Source organism: Corvus brachyrhynchos, unplaced genomic scaffold, assembly GCF_000691975.1.
Source record: "Corvus brachyrhynchos isolate BGI_N302 unplaced genomic scaffold, ASM69197v1 scaffold188, whole genome shotgun sequence".
Classification (NCBI taxonomy): domain Eukaryota; kingdom Metazoa; phylum Chordata; class Aves; order Passeriformes; family Corvidae; genus Corvus; species Corvus brachyrhynchos.
The window spans coordinates 1,562,200-1,584,412 of record NW_008239647.1 but is presented as its reverse complement, the minus strand read 5'-3'; the positions used below and the strand labels follow the sequence as shown (position 1 = coordinate 1,584,412).

The 22,213-nt window shown below is 35.2% G+C and overlaps 1 protein-coding gene across 1 annotated transcript in view; it reads left to right on the top strand.

Moving 5' to 3' along the window:
* Window positions 1–22,213, top strand: part of DNAH8 (dynein axonemal heavy chain 8) — a 120,565-nt gene that overhangs the window by 27,261 nt on the left and 71,091 nt on the right. The window contains 18 exon segments of the mRNA XM_017742332.1: window positions 4–33; window positions 962–1,068; window positions 1,997–2,057; window positions 5,664–5,856; window positions 7,448–7,641; window positions 9,282–9,408; window positions 11,573–11,808; window positions 13,930–14,034; window positions 15,012–15,125; window positions 15,698–15,760; window positions 16,672–16,772; window positions 17,687–17,824; window positions 19,020–19,260; window positions 20,250–20,449; window positions 20,814–20,967; window positions 21,060–21,223; window positions 21,369–21,471; window positions 22,024–22,128. Coding sequence (XP_017597821.1) covers window positions 4–33; window positions 962–1,068; window positions 1,997–2,057; window positions 5,664–5,856; window positions 7,448–7,641; window positions 9,282–9,408; window positions 11,573–11,808; window positions 13,930–14,034; window positions 15,012–15,125; window positions 15,698–15,760; window positions 16,672–16,772; window positions 17,687–17,824; window positions 19,020–19,260; window positions 20,250–20,449; window positions 20,814–20,967; window positions 21,060–21,223; window positions 21,369–21,471; window positions 22,024–22,128 — 2,436 coding nt within the window.

Sequence of the window (22,213 nt, the reverse complement as noted above, 5' to 3'; positions counted from 1 at the left end):
AAGGGCAATGATAAAGAAGAAGAGTTTAAAAAGGTATTTTGTGAAAATAAGGAAATTAATTTTTAGACCAATTGGATTAGTAAACAGGATCTTGAGTTTTGGTAGCTGCATGTCTATGTTACAGAAAGACATCACATGGACAGTATCAAATATAATGCACAAATGATGAAATAACTTACCAAAAAAGTGAATTTAAGATAGATTTTAGCTTTCACAAGTATACTGCACATTATTCCAATTATCACCTTTATTAAACAAATTCTTGACATGAGTGTTAAGTGTAAAAATTGGAGAGAATAATGTGCATAAGGCACACCACAGGCTTTCCTTCTTGGGTAGACAGAAACCTTCATCCTTTCTAGTGTTCTCTTCCAACTTCACCAAGAAAGATTATCTTTGTACTTTTTCCATGAAGAATGCAATCTCTTCATACTCAGCAGAGAAGGAAAGTAAAGAACAAAGACTCTCAAACTTGCAAGCACAAATGTAATAATGCTATAAGGCTGCATCGTTTTTTGTAATAGTCATCATTTCATGTTGCTGTATTTTCATATTCTTAATCCAGTTGGATTCTACTCTATTTGTCTCATTCAAAATGGGTACATATGCACCAATATGCTTGAATAATTCATGTTTTGGTTTTGTGGTTTGTTTTCATGTTTGTCTTTTTTTTTAATATGGAGAGCTTTTCTGAAGGAACATGAGATTTCAAACAGATTTCAGGATTCTGTATCTGATTAAGACAAGTTGTTTCCATGTAGCTTTTCCATCTTTTCCATGTAGCTTTCACTTATTTACTTACTTACAACCCCCCAACTTCTTGCTTTGCATTTCTTATGTAGCTTAGAGCATAAATTCCTTCAGACAAAATCTATTAGGTTTGACTTACAACCTTTTGGCAGTAATTTTCAGGTTCCTATGTGAGTACGATGCTAAACAACGTCTGGTTTATTTATTACAGAATTGTAAAGACTTACATGCCTATTTCAGTCGCCGGCTGCTAATCAGCCTCCAGAAAGCAACCCGACTGTCTTTGGATCGTATTAAAAGAAGAATGAGTGTTTCAATGTAAGTTGCAAATGAAAGATTCCTTCAATAATGTGCACTCTTTATGAATTCTTTATGGTAATGGCAAGATCCATACAAAATCAGTCTCCTATATTGAGTGGGATTTCTATAGATTCTTCTCTGCTCGAACAGGCATACGCTTCAGAGGCAGAATTGTTTCAGTATAGTATATACTTAGAATTCTATTAAGAGAATTTATTTTAAGCAAGTGAAGTTTATGATATTTTGTCATTAATGTGTGTTAAAGTCTGAATTACTTTTTTCTTTTTCTAAGGACATTTTTCATTTAAAATGTATTAAAATCCTTATCAAAGTCAATAGGAGTTTTTTTGTTGTTTCTTTCATATTTCTCTGCTGTATCGTACTGTTGAATCCTTCTTTATTTGGTTACTATGTCATGCCACAGCATTTAAAATTTTACTTTGCTCTTTGTTTTTAGGTTTTAATTTTAGTTTTGAGTAGGTTAACATCATATATTTATCATTTTGCACTAGCTCGTTATCTTTGAAACTTTCTTTTCATTCTGTTGAACAATTATCTAAAATGTAATGGGGCAACTTTTGCTCTTGATATATTGTTTCATGAAATGATCAGTGAGACCTTCTTATGCCCTCTTCAAAGTGCTGGCAGACTTGCATCATTCTGAACCTGAGAGATTAAAATCCAGATTCAGAAAATATTCTGGATGAAAAATTCTGAAAGCAGTGGCTGGATCCAAGCTAACCTTTGTCAGAATGGTGGAGCTCTAGGTATTTTCTTATCCTTTAAACAAGAAACTTCTGTAAGTTTTGGAAATAGTACATAATTTAATGTGAAAATTCTCCACGTGGGTTTCATCAGAAAATGTAGCTCAAAATTATATTTCTCAGTTAATCTGAGGAGGTTTTGTGGTGAAGTGTTTATGATATGTGTCAAAATTATTTTTCAGCAAATCTGAGGACATTACCCCTTTTCTAAAAGCAGAAGTACACCTTGATATTCCCAATCTGGTAAGTTTTATGTCATATAGGTAAGGTAAAATACACTGTCTTGTAGTAATCTCTGTATTTCCCCAAGTGCAGGGTGTGGGCACACTTCCACTGAACCAGCATCTGTTCCAAAGAATAGCAGTTGCTCACGTCTTTCAGTGAGCTGAGAGCACTGATGGAATGTGCTCGCAGTCCCAGTGTTCTGGCCTCTGTCTCAGTGGTTCTTGCAGAACCTGGCCTTTTAACCTTATGTGATTTAGCAGTTACACTGCGATCTGTTCATCCGTGTTCTTTGCAGAATGATTACAGTTCCCCTCACGTGTAGTAGCTGCATTACTGGAATAGGTTCTTCATGTTGCTTTATTTTTTTTATTATTATTATTACTATTATTATTATTTGTTTTAACTCTTACTTGTGTAATCTAAATCCTTTTGTTGAATTTCATTTGAATAATGTTCATTTGAATAATGAACATTATCTTTGCTTAGTTTGGCTTTAGTCACCTAAATGGGAAGTTAGATGACCAGAATGAGGAACACTGAACAAAAACAGAAGATTCAAAACCAGAAAAAGGAACTGTGGACTTCTATGTGCAGGGGAAAAAGATTGCGAAGAACTAAAGCATTAATTTGTTTTCCTTTTGTAGAGTAAGATAACTATGTGTCAGCAATATGTATTTTTTATTTTATGAGGGAAGGTAACTTAATATTTCTCAAATGTCTTACAAAGATTAATGGTTTTATATTGAAATTACAATGAAAGAAAGGTTCTGTTTTAAGGTGATATTCCTTTGACATTGAACTGTTGTTCATATTGGCATTCTGTTATACATGCACACTGTGTGTGTGTGTACACATGATATGTAAGTTCTGTCAAAAGTATAGAGTGTTTACCTTGTTGATATTTGTAGAAGGATAAAGCTCCAAACTCTACCCACTGCAAAGGAAGTACATATTTCTTTCCAGTCCTCAAATGCTTGGCTGATCCAGGGCAGTAATCAAGTAATTCTGGGTAAAATACCACTTTGCTAATGCTAATAAGGTTTTGCAAGAGCCTTGCTTTTATGTATGCAGCTGCTCAATCTGTGAAAGTGATTTATAGGTAATCAGAATCACTTTTAAGCGGTTTACATCCCAGTCCTGAGCGCTCTTGTGGATGATTCTATCATTTTAAAATGATAACTTGAACATGAAAGCTGTAAGATTTTGTTCGAAGACAATATGTGAGGATTGAGCATATCACAAGAGTGATAATTCTTCTGAATTTTAACAAGAAATTATGTTTTTCTTTTCTTCCCTGAATTGCTCTCACATAATTTCCTTCTCCTGCTCGTATTTTGGAGAAACTCATGTGTGCCTTTATCTTATCCTGTATAGAACTATTTTCAACAAGCACAGAACAAAGTCACCATTAGCATTATTGTTGACAAAGCAATTCAAAAAGTTCTGGATTCAGGACATTATGGCTGTTTGTGTTCTACTAAATAAAACTGGCTAGAATGTGTTCTTCGACCCCGAAGTGAGCTAACATGACATGGTGTGTACCTGCAATAGTGTTTTCTCCCTGAAACCAGAAGTTGGCATTCAAACTGTGCATCAGGAGCAGCCCCTGTCATGTTTTATTCATCAAACTGCCCCTGATGTTTTTCTTGGAATGTGCTTCTTTGCATCATCCCAAACTATGCTATGGGACCATACTAGCATTTATACAGTATGGATGATGGCTACCAGATCCTCTGTTTTGTCCCTATCCGGTTTGCTAGTTGTTCTCAGTTCAGATCAGGAATAAATCTTGTCCTTCCTGTTCGCTTTATCACGTACTCTGGTAACTGAATACAGGTTCTCTTCCTCTTCTGACTTGGGTCAGAATTACGTCACAAATTCCTTGCCAAATATACAAATGGAAAACCTCAGGCCTACTGCCTGGAGTTCCATTAATTTACTAAACGCTGTGCTCTAGCAAGTTTTTGAGGTAATACTACCTTTCTGAGACAAGAAACACAGCATTTATTCAACTTGGACCTCAGACATGTTGATCCAGCTGATTTTTGTTTGCATGAAATTACAGTGTAAATATATTTATATGTTGCTAATGAGTGTTTTAGGTCACTCAGAAAATCACCAGCAAAGGTATCAGTAAAAGCAGTTTTAATTTAGAAGTGAAAGCGTGACAAAGTTCGTTGGCAAGATTCACTCTACTACTTACTAGATGGTTAAAGCATACAGAGAAAAATCAGAATAAAATCTAAAACAAATCAATCTAAAATGAACCTAAAATTCTCTACTTGGAGGATGGGCACAGGAAAGGGTAAGGTTTAAAAAGGAATAAGGGAGACCCTCCTGTTGAGTCACGAGGTTCAGAGTGGACCCCTTTACCAAACTTAACTCCAGACTTGGCCAACAGTCCAGGCCTAAATCTTTAACAGCACTTAAACTTAACAGCACTGATTTACACTGTAGCCTGATTTAAACAGTCAAACAAAAGTTTTTTCAGAATTTACTATAAGCACAACAGTAACTCACTTATAGGTCTAGCTTACATATGAATCTAATGTACCTAAGCATCTAAGAGAACAACACAGTACATTTGCTACAGCATGTTCACACACACGCACACAGACCTAAAGGAGTGTGTACAAGGTGTACAAGTGTGTACCCGCAAAAAATTCCCCAGAGTTCAGTGAAGTGCTCATGTCGATGCCTTTGCATCTTCTCAATGGGCAAAGGGTAGAGCCTTGAGGAGCTGGAGTATCAGTCGAGGATCTGTCATCGATGTTCGGCAGTGATCCTCCAAGTACAGCAAACTTGAGAGTTCTCTGGCTCTGAGAGCCCCACTCAGAGGGGCGTTGCAGGTCACATCCCGCTGTGGTCCAGGAGAGCTCAAAGGGTCTCATGTAGGACTGCTGTTTATAGGGTCGCAAGGGAGTTGGCTTTAGTCACAGCAGTTTTCCATCTTGGCCGCAGTTCAAGTTGGTAACTTTCTTTGAAAGTTCAAATAACAATAATGTTGTTCCACTCGAGTTGTTATTCAGGCAAGAAAAATAAGTTTCCAAGGCTGTTTTTATAAAAGACAGGAGCTCTTTAGCTCACAACCTAAGCTCCTGGGAGCAGATGGTGTTTCTGATAAGCTCAAGAAGAGCTGAGCCCAGGTGCTGTTTATCAAGGCCAAGCTTTAATGAACATTTCTGAGATCATAGGGCGGCCCGAGAAGGCTGAGAGGTGGTGGTTGTACCATAGCATACAATTTCTAATGCTTTGTTATTCTGGAGTGTAAAAAACAAGGCTTGTAACGTATTCCCACACATTAGATAAAAGTCATTATAAAAATGATGCTTAAAATGTTGTAGGAATTTTAAAAATAGTCGTAAAAAAGCCAATAAATCTATCTGCTTTTATACTTGATTGACATTTCACCCACAGTATGACTGCATAATTAGATTAAAGGTCACTACAGTATGTTTCATCTCTTTAGAAGCAATTCTGAGCCAGACAACCTGCTAAAGTTATCTTTACCAGCTTCTCTTCTGGGGTAAGCTCTACAATTCACTATGAGAGGAGTAAGACTGAGGTCTCAAAAATGACAATCAGTTGCATTTATTTCAACAATAGTTCAACTGTTTTAAATAGGTGATCGTTCCCAGTTTAGATGAGATACAGCAAGCCATCAATCGCATGATTCATTTAACACTGGAAGTAAATCGCGGAGTTGCTCAGTGGGGACAGAGGCATTTGCAAAAATCTATTTTAAAAACAGAACCAGGCACGCAGCAAGCATCTGCAGGCTTTGGATCACAAGGAAAAAAAGCCAAAAAAGGGGAAAGTAAGTGCTTTGTTTAGTTTTTTTTTACTCTTTACTTTTTGATTTAATAACTATGCCGTATATAAATATTTGTGAATAAGCTCACTTTTCATCAGAGAAGCCTACTGTGGATTGTTTTACATTAGTTTTTTGGGTTTATTTTGATTTAATTAGCTGTATGTTTCAGAAATAGCTTTTCAGGCTTACATAAGCATTACAACTCTGAAAAACAATAAGCAAAATAGCTTTGAGAAATTGCTAGATTCTGAATCTTTTGCTTAATTTAAGGCAAAATAAGCTCGCCAATCATTCTTTTTACCTACTTATTGTGGAATGTGTATAATGATATAGTTGAAATCATAAACCATGATTTTATATTAAATCTCATTGAAACATTGAGATACAACTTGAGCCAGATTTCAGGAAAGATTTTAATTGCTGAATGTATTCCTAGATTGGATTATAAAACACCTCAAATTTTTTTTCATGTGAATAGTCAGAGTGGAGACAGACCTACATCCATTTTAGTCAAATACTTTATTCCCTAATATTGTTTCCAAGCATCTCTCCATGCACTTTGCAAGCAACCATAAAAGCCTAAATATGTTTTTACCATCAGGTTTTCGTAGCTGTTTGGCTGACCCAGTGATATGCAATCCAGTTATATCTTTGTTATCATTCTTTTGGAAAGTCTGTAACATCTTGGAAAGTTTTTCTTTCTGACAGTCCACAGCTGATACTTTATTCTTCTACTGACGTGTCTTGTTATGATTCTAACCTCTTTTAGTGGGCTTCCAGTAGGGTGCCAGGAGCCAAGCCTTGTCAGACGGTCATAGTCTTTTCCTCTGCTGTGTCAAAATACAGCATCAGCAGTGGCCGTTTTCATCACCTTTAGCTAGACATCAGCAGCACCTGGGGGAGTATGTTAATGTTTGGGCAATGAGATTATGGAGTACACCGGTAAGGATGGGTCAATCTGAGACTGTTTCCAGTGAGCAGACCCCAGAAAATGTCTTCAGAGTAAAAGGGAATTTGGAGTTGCCTTAAATCCCCCTCATTAAACAATGTATGTAGTGGGAAGGGTGGATTTTTCTTCTTCTTCATTCACTGAAATCCACTTCAAAATGCTCAGGTATTGGTATCACAGAAGCAGCTCATCAGATCTCAAGAACATCAGTTTCTATATTGACCCTGACTGTCTCAGCAATTAAAGAGTTCAAGAAGCTTACACTACTTTAAGCAGTATACACAATTTAAAAACTTTAATTATAAGAATTTTTTAAAAGTATGAACTAATGTGGAATGTTTGTGAAGCCTTTGATGTTCTCCTTACAGTTAAATAAAAATGGAGAAAACGAAATTTGTGAATGAAGAAGACTATTTTCTTTCAGTTTGAAAACCTTCATTTTAAACTGAATTTGCTCTGGCTGTGTAGTGGCTGGCATGAGCTGGCAGCTGGTACTTCACATTAAGCAGTCAAACACATGTTTGAAGAAGGATGTTCAGCCTTACTGAAGAGCATCATTGCTCAACTTGGTATGCATAGGCTTAGAAGAGAATTCTAACCAGACTGTCAACAGTTCATTGATTTATATATAATTTTATTTTACAGAAGGAACAGATGATACGGTTGTCAGAAAGCTAAAGAATTTTTACTCAGGTGTTGCAGAAAATGAAGCTATTACTAAAATAATTGTGCTTCTCTCTTCTGCTGGGAATTCTCTAAAAGAAGGAGCTAGTGAAGTTCTGCAGGAGTTTGATAAATACAAGGAGCTGTGGACAGAAGATAAAGATACCAAGTTTCAGGTCAGTTTAACGATGGTCACCTACAGGACTGTTCTTCATTAATCCTGTCTTTTGAAATCTGAAAACATTGGGAAAAATCAAGGAAAAAAAGATGTAGAAAACACATTTACAGCTGAAATTCTTGTTTTATCTTTTCATAGGAATGGTACTATATCTCCTGAGGAGAAGTAATAGCATTTTACTTCTGTGTAAAGTAAATTTTTGTGTTGTGGTTTGCCTTTTCCTGCTTCTGTGCCATTCTAGATACTAAAAACCTGGTAATTGCTTTATTTTGTTAGTGTAACTCTGGATTTTAGGCCACAAGAAACCAACCCAGTCTGATATGAGGGATGTCTCTATGCAAACACAGGTAGCACAGGGAATCAACAAGAGTTAAGAGACATGCACCCACCTGCAAGGCTCCTGGTATCACAGAGATATGGTGGGATGGCTCCTGTGAGTGGAGTGTTGGAATGGAGGGACACAGGCTCTTTAGGAAGGCTAGGCAGGGAAGACCAGGTCAGGATTAAAAGGAGGGCTGGGACAGGTGACGTTATAGTGGGGCTCTGCTACAGGCTGCCTGACCAGGAAGTCCATGCAGATGAGACCTTCTGTGGCCAGACAGGAGCAGCCTTGCAGTCACAAATCCTGATCCTCCTGGGGGACTTCAACCACTCTGATATCTGCTGGAGGGACAACACAGCCGGGCGTAAGAAATCCAGAAGGCTCCTGGAATGTGTTGATGATACTTCTTTCTCGAAGATATTGAAGAGCCAGTGAGGAGAGGTGCCATGCTGTACCTTGTTCTCACCAACAAGGAGGATCTGGTGGGGAATATGAAGCTCAAGGGCAGTGACCATGGCTGCAATGACCATGAAATGGTGGAATTCAAGATCAGTTTATGTGGGCTAAAACCCCACCAATTCATATGTAGGGCTGAAAATTTGCTGTTAGCCTAAATAAAAATTTTAAGTCTAATCAAATTAATGTTATTAGCTTGATCTAGTTACTACTGAGGAATAGGATACTGCTACAGTGAAAGCTTCAATAATAAGGCAGTTAAGTTTTATAAACACATGCTTTAATTTCTACATTCTTCCTTTTCTACTTCCATGTTAACCCTTCCACTGCTTGTCTGAGTACTTTCGGACAGAAGAGTAGAAGTGGGATAAAGCTTTCAGCACCTATTACTTGCCAATGCAATGTAAGCATAATCAATAAAGGTCTTAAGTAACATTTCTGAAATGCAGATTTTCAGAATGACAAAACTTCTCTACCCTTGAGTTCTGCTCAGGGAACTACTTAGAAAATGTATTTTATTGTGATTGTTTCACATATAATTTGGCTTATGAGGTAGTCTTTCTGTAAGTGTGGGCATGTAGTTGATCTCTGTCACCCGTTTTCACAAAACACTTAGGTCCTTAATATATCTTGGTTATCTGTTTCTCTGTTAAATTTCGTTGGAATTTCCCAAAAAGGTTGAGTGTTAGTGACAGAGAAATTGATAAACATTCATTTTACTCTGCTAGCAAGGCTACAGAATGCTAAAAACAGGTATAATATTGGTATACATTTTCAGTAATTACTGAGTAAGTTACAACATGTTTTACCAAAATTATGGACAAGGACATTTGTTGATTGATGTTTTAAACTACACACAGGAATTTTTTGCTACTGATCCCTCCCTGTCTGAAATTAGAGAAGAAATACTTCACTATGATACTTTTGAACAAGAGATGAAAAATTTAAAACCCGTTATTCTATTTGGTCCAATTGAATTACACACAGGTACGGTATTTTCTTATCTTAGTATGTACAGTAAGATAATGAGTAAAATAGTCACAGAATCACAGAAGATGCACAGGTGAAAGGGACCCACAAGGATCATGGAATCCAGCTCCTGGCCCTGCACACCATGTGCGTGAGAGCATTGTCCAAACACTTCCTGAACTCTGCCAGGCTGGTGCTGTGACCACTTCCCTGGGGAGCCTGTTCCAGTGCCCAACCATCCTCTGGGTGAAGAGCCTTTTCCTAATATCCAACCTAACCCTCCCTTCACACAACTTCAGGCCATTCCCTTGGGTCCTGTCACTGGTCACTACAGAGCAGAGATCAGTGCCTGCCTTCCTCTTCTCCTCATGAGGAAGCTGTAACTGCAATGAGGTCTCCTCTCAGTCTCCTCCAGGCTGAACAGACCCAGTGACCTCAGCTGCTCCTCACACGGCTTCCCCTCAAGGCCCTTCACCATCGTCACAGCCCTCCTTTGGATGCTCTCCAATAGTTTAATGTCTTTCTTACGTCGTGGTGACCTAAGCTGCACACAATACTCAAGGTGAGGCCTCCCCAGTGCAGAGCAGAGCAGGACAATCCCTCCCTTGCCCAGCTGGCGATGCTGTGCCTGATTCACCCCAGGACATGCTTGGCCCTCCTGGCTGCCAGGGCACTGCTGACTCATGTCCAACTTTCCATCAACTAGAACCTCCAAGTGCCTTTCCATGGCACTGCTTTCCAGCATCTCATTCCTCAGTCTGTCCGTACATCCAGGGTTGCCCCATCCCAGGTGCAGAATAGGGCACTTTCCCTTGTTGAACTTTACGTGGCTGGTGATTGCCCAGCCCTCTGATTTGTTAGGGTCTCTCTGCAGGTCCTCTCTGACTTCAAGCGAGTCAACAGCTCCACCTAGTCTGTGAACTTGCTTAGTATCCCTTTGAGTTCTGTGTCCAAGTCATTTATGAAGAGGTTGAAGAACACAGGGTTTAAAATAGAGCCCTGTGGAACCCCACTAGTGACAGGTTGCCAATCTGATGTCACCTCATTCACTGTAACCCTTTGTCTTCCTTGCACATCAGAGAAGCAGAAGCTGCCTGCTTTGAAGACTAGAGTTCATTTCAGGATCTTGGTGGTGTGTTAACCATATTTCTTTCAGTGAACAAGCAAAAATGTCACTGCTGACTGCACATCCTCATCCAGTTCCTGGATGCAGTTTCTTCTGAATGAGATCACTCTGGAAAACACTATCTATTATTGTGTGAGCAAGAGTAGTAAGAAAGAGATCCAAAAGAATATGGATTTTGTTGATGGTCACAGTACTCCCTCACCTGTGACCACTGCGACAAAGGGACCCAAGTCCTCTAGGTTACAGAACAAGGATATTAAATGTCTTTTATTATCTGGGACAGAAGGTAGTTTCTTGGACTCAGTTTAGGTTTGGGATTTGATTTATTGTGATTTACAGATTCTAACTTCTGGCAGGATGTGCTAAGTTTCTTGAATTACCCCTGGGCTTCAGGAATCATCTCTTTAATGTTAATAGCCACATTATTAAGGGAGAATCTGTATCTGCTGTAAAATTTGTTTTGTGAGCAGAAATGTTATATGCTGTTAGTATCTTTTGCTTTCTTTTACCAGAGTACAAAATGCTGCCTGATAAAATCCTAATTTATTCTGAAAATAAGTTAAAATTCTTGACTTTTCTGTCTCTTCAATGTTGGTTTGTGTTTATATATTAACTGCATATAACATGTGTCACCTTACAGTTTCAGCTGTGAACTAGTTCAAGTCCCAGTATTGAAATCTCAAGATACCATTTCCTCAATGAGTATAAACCATCTACATATTACAGATCTTTATACATTTGGTTAATATATATCAAAGCTATTCTCTGAAAATCCACATTAATAAGTAGATATTTTGTTCTTTATTCATCTTCTCTATGTGCTCCACTAGGTAAGCTTACCAATATGTTTTTTAGATACCATAATATACAATAAAACAACAGAAATATATTTAATTATAGTTGAAATTGTTCTGAAACTTTTAAAATGCTATAATTGAATTGCTTGTCTGCTGTTTTCTAATTGCTGTTAAAGAATGTGATGATGTGGGCTTTTTAAACAGAAAAATGTTAAGATATGGATTGAGTAATTTTTTTTTATTGTTTTTTTAAAACCAGGACCACTGAAAACAGCTTTAACAATTGAAGCAAATTCCTGGAAGATGGTCCTCTGTCGTTATTTAAATGAGGACTATAAAAAGAAATTGCTAGACATTTTGTCGTTCATAAATGACCACATAAAGAAATTGTCTCGACCTCTGTCTGACTTAGATGATGTCAGATTAGCAATGGAAGCTTTATCTACCATTCAAGAAAAGAGACTAGAAATAGATATGTCTATGGGACCTATTGAAGTAAGATGACTTTTAATTTGTTATATTGAATAAATATTATTATTATTAATAGTAATACTATATATAATTGGTGTCACAGGATAAGATAAACCTTGAACTCTAACAATGAGTTCACTGTCTTGAAGGAACTAGGCTGAAGATGGGAAGCAAAATTTTTTTATTTTTAATATTATAAATTATGAATCAGGTAATTCGATAGATTCTGTATTAATACAAAACAGAAAAAAATATTCTTTCTCAAATTATAAACGCAATCTAGGAGACAACATGCAGAAAATAAGAAGATGATAACACAAGATAAGGGAGCACTATGCTCCCTTTTTCTTTTCGTTAGCCTTAATCCTCTTCTTGCTTTTTCTCTGTTTGTAAACAAACATCTTGATCATCTAACCCCTTGAAATATAGCCAGAGAATATCACAGAGCCACACATCATGGTATGCTGTCAAAAACTTGCAATGTTCTTTTAGTTTTTCCTATAAGAAGCTGAAAGAAGCTAAAACAAGCTCATTACGTTTTTTGAGTATTTGGTATTTACTTTCACTCTCTGAAACAGCTTAACAGAACAAGTTAGTTTTGTATTTTCATCCACCTTTTGAAGAATTAATTTTTTAAGATTTTCTTTCTTAAAGACTGATCTATGACACTAGAAAGGAGTTTCAGTAATTGTTTTCACTTTTGCTAGTTTTGTGGTAAGAATGTGGATTTTGTCTTAGCAATTTATGCAGTGGTCTGTAAGAAAACAATCAGTTCTGTGATCAAAAGTTGTAAACTGTGGAAATACAGCTGCCTTCTTAAGTGTGTATCAAGTATGTTAGAAAGTCTTACTCTTACACCAAAAAGAAGAACCTGAACAATTTAAACATTTAAAGTAGTATTCACATCTACTAAATGTTATTATTCTGTCTTCAGGATATGATAATCATACTCATAGCTGTTAAATAAAGCAAGCAAGAGGAACTGAGAGGAGCTTGCTAGGTTTTACATGTGTAGGAAATGATGCAAACTTTATAAATAAATAAAAGGTATTTAAAAAGATGAAGAATTAATATTTTTGTTTATTATTATTATTATTATTATTATTACTGTGCTTCTGCCACTTGGAGATGAATATTGAAGATAATGATCTTTCCCAAACTACTTACATTCCACATATCTCGTGAACGTTTACTTCCTTCCTACATTATTGTAATGAGTTCTGTCAATGTCAGTAGAGCTAGTCATGTTAAAAAGTCACTCCTGGATCCTCTTTCTCCTTCTCCAGGAGATGAATAACCCTAGACACCAGTGCAGGCTGGGTAGAAATCAGTTTTGCTGTGTAAGAACTGAGTTTCTTGGTGTACACCAAAGTGAATGTAAGCCAGAAAAGTACCCTTGCAACCAAGGGGCTTAAGGGTCTCCTGGGCCTTTCCTGGGCCTTTTACAAGTTGTGCTGCCACCAGGTTGAGGGATGTGATTCCCTCTGCTCTGCACTATGAGATTTATCTGGAGTGCTGTGTCCAGTGCTGGGCTTCTCATTACAGACTGACATGGATATACTGGCGTGAGTCCAGCAAATGGTGAATACAATATGAAGATGAACTTATTTTTAAATAATGCAATGTATGTAGGAGGAGGATCATAAAGCAGAAGATATGCAAACAAATTGCAGATGAGAACAAGCAATAAGGAAGGGTCATTCCATTACAGATACATATACATGTTTTTGACAGTTTGGCAAACTTAGCAATAAAGATTTTATAGATGATATGGCAAAATATTTATAGATTTGTAATTTAGTGTGCAAAGTTATTCAGAGTTAGGAAAAATTCATTAAAATCTGCATTCAGGTGGAATGTAGATAATTGGAATAAAATACCATTGAGATGATAAAATTTTATATTTTCTGATTTTAAATCTGTGGTGTTTGTATATGTTTTCCTAGTATTTCATCCAAGACATCTTTGAAGAAATAGTTTTTCCTGTTGTTCCCTAGTTCTTCATTCCTCATCCTTATTAAAAAAAAAAACAGTTATGCCTAAAATACATGAGGAGATTTTCTTTGAAATGTTTTTTACAGATTTGATCTGTGTTCCCTCAAATGAACTTATATTATATTCCTAAGACTTTATTTTTTCATTCAGGAAGCCTATGGCATTTTAAATGCATTTAAAGTGGAAATTACAAAAGAGGAATCAGAAGGTGTTGATTCAATGAGATATGCTTTTAATAAATTAAAAACTCAAGCTGTAAGTACTTAAAATTATGTTATTTTCCTTTTGTTGAAAACATGTTAGTTTCTTCAGGTTACAAATGAGTGTGAGACCAATTGTCCATCCTCTCTGACTTCTCACTCTTGACATCAGTTGTGCACCAGTGTCTATATCTTCTATTAATACGTTCATTTTCTAATTTCATTTTTATAGATAACTTTGATATTTAAATATTACTGTAGCTTTTAGATATATGTTTGCGATCTGCAAGAAAATGTTCTTTCTGCTCTCCTTCATTTCCAGTTTTTGTGTCATTCTTGTCTGATCAGGGAGTTTATTACCCTTAGATTACATTTTTCTAAGAAGTGCAAGCTCTGCACTTACCCCTAAGTGGTAGTTGTACATTCACTTTTATTATTTAGGACAGCCTTTTATCCCTCAACAGCTCCTTTTCAATTGAGTATTTTATGTAATGGGGGTGGTTAGATGGAAATATGTAGATATTTTGTTGAATCAATTAAGTTACATGCTATTCCACAGATTAATCACTCAGGAAAGGACTCAAGAGTATGTTTTACATTTTGTGCAGCTCTTGGTTATTTCTCTCAATGTTTTGAACAAAGAAAAAGAAATTCACTAAAGAGAAGGCTGAGCCCTCTGTGAGAAAGATGACTCTAATATCTTGGGGTTTGAGAATTTTTGGAGGGAGGAAAGAAAGAGAATAGGATCTTCTTGTTCCATCACCCCTTTGTAATGAAACACATTCCTTTAAAGGCCAGTGTGAGATTTTATTATGGTTTTTGGTTGAGGTGGTTTGGTTTTTTCCCCCACATTTCCTGTCAAAAATTTAACATATAGCACCATAAAAGGAAAAAACTTTATTTAGCTTAAAATAATCAATTTTTGTTCAAAAATTTGATATATTTTATTCATAATTTTGATTTATATCTAACTCAAATATCTGTTTGTGATTCTTACAGAAATAACTTTTATTTTAATCTTTTCCATGGTAGATTGAAGTCCAAGATGAGTTGGTTGAAGTTCAGCCCAAATTTAAGAGTAATTTGCTAGAATCAGTTGCAGTTTTTCAGGAGGATGTATCACACTTTGAAACAGCGTATGAAACGGTAAATGAATTTAGTAGTGGCATGTAAGATTTGGACTCAGTGTTTCATTTCAGGAGTTGGGTGCCAGAATTTTGTTCTGCTCAGCTACTGATATTTGATGCCATGGTTAATAAGCAGTCATCGTTGTAGGTCAAACTTTTCAGTATGAAGAAATAGCAGTGCACACAACTCTATAGAGAAAGAAAAGAAACCCTGGTGATACAACTTGTAATGAAATTGTAATTATAAAGCACAAATTAATTTAGAAACTGTAGTACATGTTATGGCATCATTGCAAACACACCAACATTAAAAAGGATCACTGTCTGGGTTTTGTTATTTTCAGCAAAATAACAAAAGTATGAAAAGTTAGAGTCTAGTCCTGTTGAGTTTAATTAAGGTAAGGAATTTTCAATTCCATCAAAGTTATCTTTTCTTAGATTTACCATTGTAAGTATTGCATTACCGATGCACAACTTGATTGGAATTTGACTAACAAAAATTATGTATTCTGTGATGATCTATAAATATAGAGTGGCCTTCCATCACTTTGAGAATTAATATTCCATTTTTGTTGACTGCTTATTTGAAAGGAAGGACCTATGGTTCCAAGTATTCCACCTCAGGAAGCCAGTAAGAGGCTGCAGATCTTTCAGGTAAGAAAGTAAACTGTTGAATTTGCAACTAATTAATTAAATCTGTTCTTGCTTATCATAACAAGTTTAACAAATGATAATTTGCATATTCTGTGTAACATTATGTTATCTATAGTTTCTCTCACGTAATGTTTTCCTTAATGTGGAAGGATTGATCTGTAATCTTTCTTCAGTTTTCATATTTTGTGAGCAGAAATCATCAATTTGAAGTAATAAAAGCAGTAGAAAAGGAAAGAGTCAATTACGACACCTTGATAATGGCTTAAAAGAAGTCGGGTTACAAAGCAGTCATGAGCCAATCTTCTCATCTTTTAAAGATCACATTTTTCATTAGATAATTGTCTTTCAACTCGGTATTTATTTGTTAATTCATAGGTCCAGGAACAGTATTTTCTCGATTTTTAATCCTACTTCTTTTTTTCTGCAAGTTATAGTAACTTGAATAGTACTTTTGTCAGTCTTACATATTGTATAGATTGTAAAAAGTAAATTCAAAGTTTGTGAAAAGCACTGAGTGACTAACAGAAGATTCTTAATCCTTCTAATGCACTAATATGTACTGAAAATTGAGTGATTCTGGTTAAATTTGTTGAATTTCTTGATTCACCGAGAGAATACTCTGTACTTTTGGGTACTAGTTGCAAAAATCACTCTTCTTTTTATTTTTGTATGGCAATCACATCCTTTGGACAGCAGTTATACTTTGAAAATAATTGTGTTGTTTGGCACTCTGATGTTTTTCTTCAGGCTATATATTTGTTTATATAAAAAAAAAATTCAGATATTTTACATATACATCTAATAGAACTAATAAAAGTTTAAAACTGTTTAATGGTTTATTTTTAGGCAATTTTAAATTACAGCTTATAAACTTCTATTTTCATTTGTTCTGTATGAAACAACTTAACCAGGTTAACTTTGACGAGCTGTGGAGAAAGTTTATCACGTACTCAGCTGGTGAACGGTTGTTTGGATTGCCTGTCACCGAGTATGAAATATTGCATAGAGTCAGGTAACTGTGGAAATATGCCTGTCTTGAGTGTGTATCAAGTATGTTAGAAAGCCTTAGGCTTACATCAAAGGAAGAAATATTATAATATACAAGCTTTCCATTTTGTCGAATAAAATAAATAAATACTTAAATAAAAATTCAAAAGTTCTAAAGAATTTGTCAATTAAAAAAATTATATTTATTTATTATTGTAACATAATGACACCAGATGATTTTAATGTGTATAAATACTATATTAAGGAGCAATATGCCCTGTTCTAGACATACAGATAGAAATAGAAATATATATATAAAAATGGATGAGTAAATAGAGTATTATATATTAAGGTATGGTAGAAAGCAAAGAAGAACATGTAAGAAAAGGCCACTCTATCATGATATATGAAGAATTTAACTACAGCTTTTATGAAAGTCTGAATTTTTTGAGCAGCTGTGCAAATGATGATCAGATTCTGAACTTTTTTCACCAGCCATTTCAATAGTTTGCTGATGATTCACGCCAGATGAGGATCTCACTGTTTCTGGCTGGTTTTAGATCAGAGTTTTAGTTCAGATTCAGAGAGTGCTTCTAAGTAAATTGACTGTTTCCACTTGCCAGTTCTGCTTTGCACTGCAGAGCCAGCTCAGGGCATATAACCTAGGTTTCTTTTGGACTAATGGAAGTTTTGGAGAACTAGGGAAAAGCAAAACTTCCCCCAGATATGTTTAGTGGGGATATTAGATCCTTAGCACCAACCATCTGCTCTTTTTTTGTGGATTTTTAAAAATTAAGTATTCTTTTCTACGTTAAGAAACATACTCTAATTGTCTACCTGTACTTTTTGTATCTTTATTACATATATAATATATTTAAATATTGTGAGATATCCAGAGAGCTGATTGAAATTATTGGTATAATTGCTTTTTTTTTCCAGGAAGGAGTTAGGCTTGCTTCAGAAATTGTATGGATTATATGACACTGTAATAAGCACTATCAATGGTTATTATGACATACTTTGGACAGAGATAGATATTGAAAAAATCACTACTGAACTTATGGAGTTTCAAACCAGGTACGTTTAACATATAGTATGTTACAAATAGTAACAGATGTTAAATGCCTTAAGATTTAGGTGAGTTCAGTAGAGCCATTGATATATTTATCAAAGCTTCCATGAATAAGGTTTATTGTAAAAAAAAAGATTATTCAAGAAGGAGTGAAATAACACCATACTTTTACTTAACCAGCCTTTTACCTGTAGCTTTGATAATTGATGGGCATACAATCAGTCGAAGCATTGATCTCATTAGCTAAACCAACCAAAAGGTTAGGAGGACTTAAATTTTATTTGTAAAAGGTAGGTTCTTCAACTTGGATGATTAAGTTTTGAATACAAGAATATACAAGATTTTAAGTTTTGAATACAAGAATAACAGGTGCAAAATTCTTTCCCCCTCAGAGAAAGGTGGGTAGGTGTTAAACATCCAGTTTGACATCGAGCAGGGAGCTAAACCAACATGAATATACCAGCAACCAGCCAGCACTGACACCTCTAAGCCACACACATGCTGCTGTATTGTTCCTAATTACTGGGAGTATGAAATTTTATCAGTGGGAGCTAGAGAAACAAGTGATAAAGGATGCAGAACCAAGGATTATTCCTGTGGAAGGTCGCCTGCTCAGTACTTGGTGTGTCAGCTCTTTAAAAGTGTGGTCAAAGAGATAGATATTTATTTGTCTGTTCTCAGGCTTTTTTCCACAGTAGAAGTATATAATTTTCATTAGTGAATGGATTCAGAACCACTAACCAAAAGTGGAGGAGGCAGTCCTATTTATCTCATTTTCATGTCTGTCTCCATATTGGTATGTTAATAAGTGCCATCTATTTTACTGGTATTTAAATTGAAGAAAATATTATATTTGTACAAGGATTTCATACGTGAAATTTAGCTAATTTTTCTTTGTTTTTTCTTTTCCAATAAAGAGTTTCTGATGATAGGCAGCAGATAACTATGTTTTAATGGAAATTACAGTTTTGAGGGGTTTTTTTTATTTGCAGGGAAAATATCAGTTTGAGACTATTAAATATTATGACTTGTAAGTAGGGCATTTGTATTCGTTTTTTCCTAAACAGGTAGGCAAGCTGACATAGAAAATGTTGACCTCAATACAATCCACTTCGTATCTCCTTGTTTAAACTCTTGTTTAAACAATTCTATTTTGACAGAACAGGCATTTACTACTGTATCACTTCAATTTAACTGCAGGTGCCGTAGACTACCTAAAGGCCTCCACCACTGGCAAGCTTTTTCAGATCTCAAGAAAAGAATTGAGGATTTTATTGAGTGTTGTTCTTTGCTGGAAATGATGTCTGACAAAGCAATGAAGCAAAGACACTGGGATCGTATTGCTGAAACAACAGGACATCAATTTGATATAGAATCTGAAACCTTCTGCCTTCGAAACATCATGGAAGCACCAATTCTTCAAAATAAAGAAGACATTGAGGTAGGTACATACATTTTTCCCCTCCTTGTTCATTTTATATTGTCATCAAAAATAATGTGATTGCTTATAAAACAGTTACCCTCTTTAAAAATGATTACTTCACTGAAGTCCTTGACTCCCAATCAGACCACACTAGTCTAAAACAATTTGTGTTTTATTTAGAAGCTGTTATCTATGTGAGTTATGACAGAGGTAGCAGCTGAAATCTCTAGACACTTGTTTTTAGATAATCTCTTCACATTCTGCCTGCCATTATTTTTTCTTATTTTCTGAGCTCTTTTTAAACAGGAAAAAATCCTCAAATAAAACTTCACATGATCATGGTTACCTAATTTTTTACCTTTGTTGTTGGTTCATAGTTTTGTAGATAAATCAGAAAATTTAAATGAAGACTTCATGCTTAATAATCTTTAATATTAAGACTTTTCTAGATGATTATGCCTTCTTTTGAACCACATGACTTCAAAAACCACCTCATATAACTTGTGAAAACTCAGTGGGGTTTCCGTGTTTCATATAGTAAAGACACATGCAAAAACTTACTGTATCTATGCTTGATTTATATGGGAGCATTCCAAGGTGATCTGCTTAATTTTGAATTAAGCTCTGATTTGAATAGAACATTGGACTTGACCTCTCCAGCTTGAACTATTCTTAGATTTTGTGATTCTGTAACTGAAATGTGGTAAGAGTCAGAGTCCATCTGGTGATGAGTCTATATCACTACCCCTCCTCAGCCTTGTAGAAATTATGATCCAAAAATCTTTTTACACAGAAATAACGAAATGTGAAGCCACAGAAAATATATATCCATCCATTTCCATGTGTGCTTTTTTCAGTTATCCATACATATAATTTGAGTGAGTAAAATTTGTGATATCTGCATTTTTTAATATTCTATTTTAATATTCTATGGCTAGATGTGCAGTATTAGGAAAGATTTCATTTCACAAGATTAGAGAGTCTAAAATGTGGTTCTTTCTTTGCAGGATATATGCATATCTGCTATGAAGGAAAAGGATATAGAAGCCAAACTATCTCAAGTCGCTGAAATCTGGGGAGTCCAAAGTCTGAGCTTTTCACAGTTCAAATCAAGAGGAGAGTTACTGTTAAAGGGAATTGAATCAGCAGAAATTATGATACTGATGGAGGACAGTTTAATGATACTTGATTCTTTGCTGTCCAATAGGTACTTGGAATTGTTCATGTATGGCATTTTCACAAACACACTGCAATAGCAACGATACTATTATTGAGCTAAATCAGCAGTAAATTTGAATTAAATATTTTTTTAATGAAAAAAAGTGTTACAAGGCCTAATGAAAAGCATCCTTATGTGAAAGACTTCCATGCACATTCAATTGAGACAACTTTTGTCTCAATATACTTGAATGTAATCAAGCTGGTAAAATCTTTCCATGAGGTTGTTCTTATTCTATGTGAAATAAGAGTTAGTTTGTTCTGGGTATGGGGTTTTTTTCACCATTGTAAGAATTTATTTTATAATAGCTTTATTTAGAATTACATGATTTATGCTTCTTATCCTCTTTTAGATACAATACTGCATTTAAAAAGCAAATTCAGAGCTGGGTTTATAAACTAAGCAACTCTTCACGCATAATTGAAGAATGGCTGGTTGTGCAGAACCTCTGGATTTATCTGGAAGCTGTTTTTGTAGCAGGAGATATTGCAAAAGAGTTACCCCAGGTAAAATTTACAATGCTTGCCTATTATTTTGTATTAAAATCTTTCTGTGCAATAGTTTTCAACATATTATGCTTTGGTTTTCCTATATATAGGAAGCAAAGCGTTTTCAGAATATTGACAAATCATGGGTAAAAATAATGCAACGAGCTCATGAAAACTCAAATGTAGTTGCCTGCTGTGTTGGAGATGATACCATGGAACAACTTCTCCCTCATTTACATGAACAGTTGGAAGTATGTCAGAAATCACTTACAGGGTATGAATTGTTTGGTTTTTAATGCTCTATTATATTGTAAATAATTTGTATGAAACATTAATTGTATTTCAGTCTTACTTACACTCCTATATAGAAAAAATTGCAACCTGAAATAGTTTAATAAAAATTTTGTTCAATTTTAAAGATATCTAGAGAAGAAAAGACTGCTGTTTCCAAGATTCTTTTTTATTTCTGATCCTGCACTTGTTGAAATTCTTGGACAAGCAAGTGATTCTCATACAATCCAGGTACAAACTTAGTGATTTTTTTCTACTTATATAAAAATAATTAGAATATGGAGGAGCATTTAATAATATGGGATGCAAACATTTTCTTTTTATAAAGTTTGCTTGAAAAAAAATTGTTTCTTGCTCTCTGTTTTTTAGAAAAATGTGAAATGATACCTGTAATTCAAAACAATCTTCAAAATTCAGAACACTAGAATATGATTTCATCAAGTGATTTGCTGGTGGTTTCTTTCACAACTAAACTAATAGAAGGGACCTTGTGAGGCTTTCCTGCTTTGCATATTGCAAAATTCATCCAGCTAGTCTGGATTGTTATTGAGGGTTGATTGAGATAAGCCAGTTGATCTCTGCTGGATCATCTCTGGAAACTGTAAAAACGCAATAGACAGATAAAATTCTACACAACCATTTCTGTAATCGTTACCTACAGATGGCCAAAAATTTATCTGTAGGTTCAGATGAACTTTTGCAGGATAACCTTATTTGAGATATTTTTTTCTGTTTCCTAATGCTAAATATTTACATTGAATGATTCCTGAATTATCCTTACAGCCACATCTGACTTCCATATCTGACAACATAAATGAAGTAGAGTTTCACCCAAAGGATTATGATCGCATACTGGCAGTCATATCAAGAGAAGGAGAAAAAATTTCAGTAATTATCTGATTTTTTTTTTCTAGAAACATTAATAGATAAATAATTTTATTATTGAACATATAAGATGTATTGCGGTGAATTA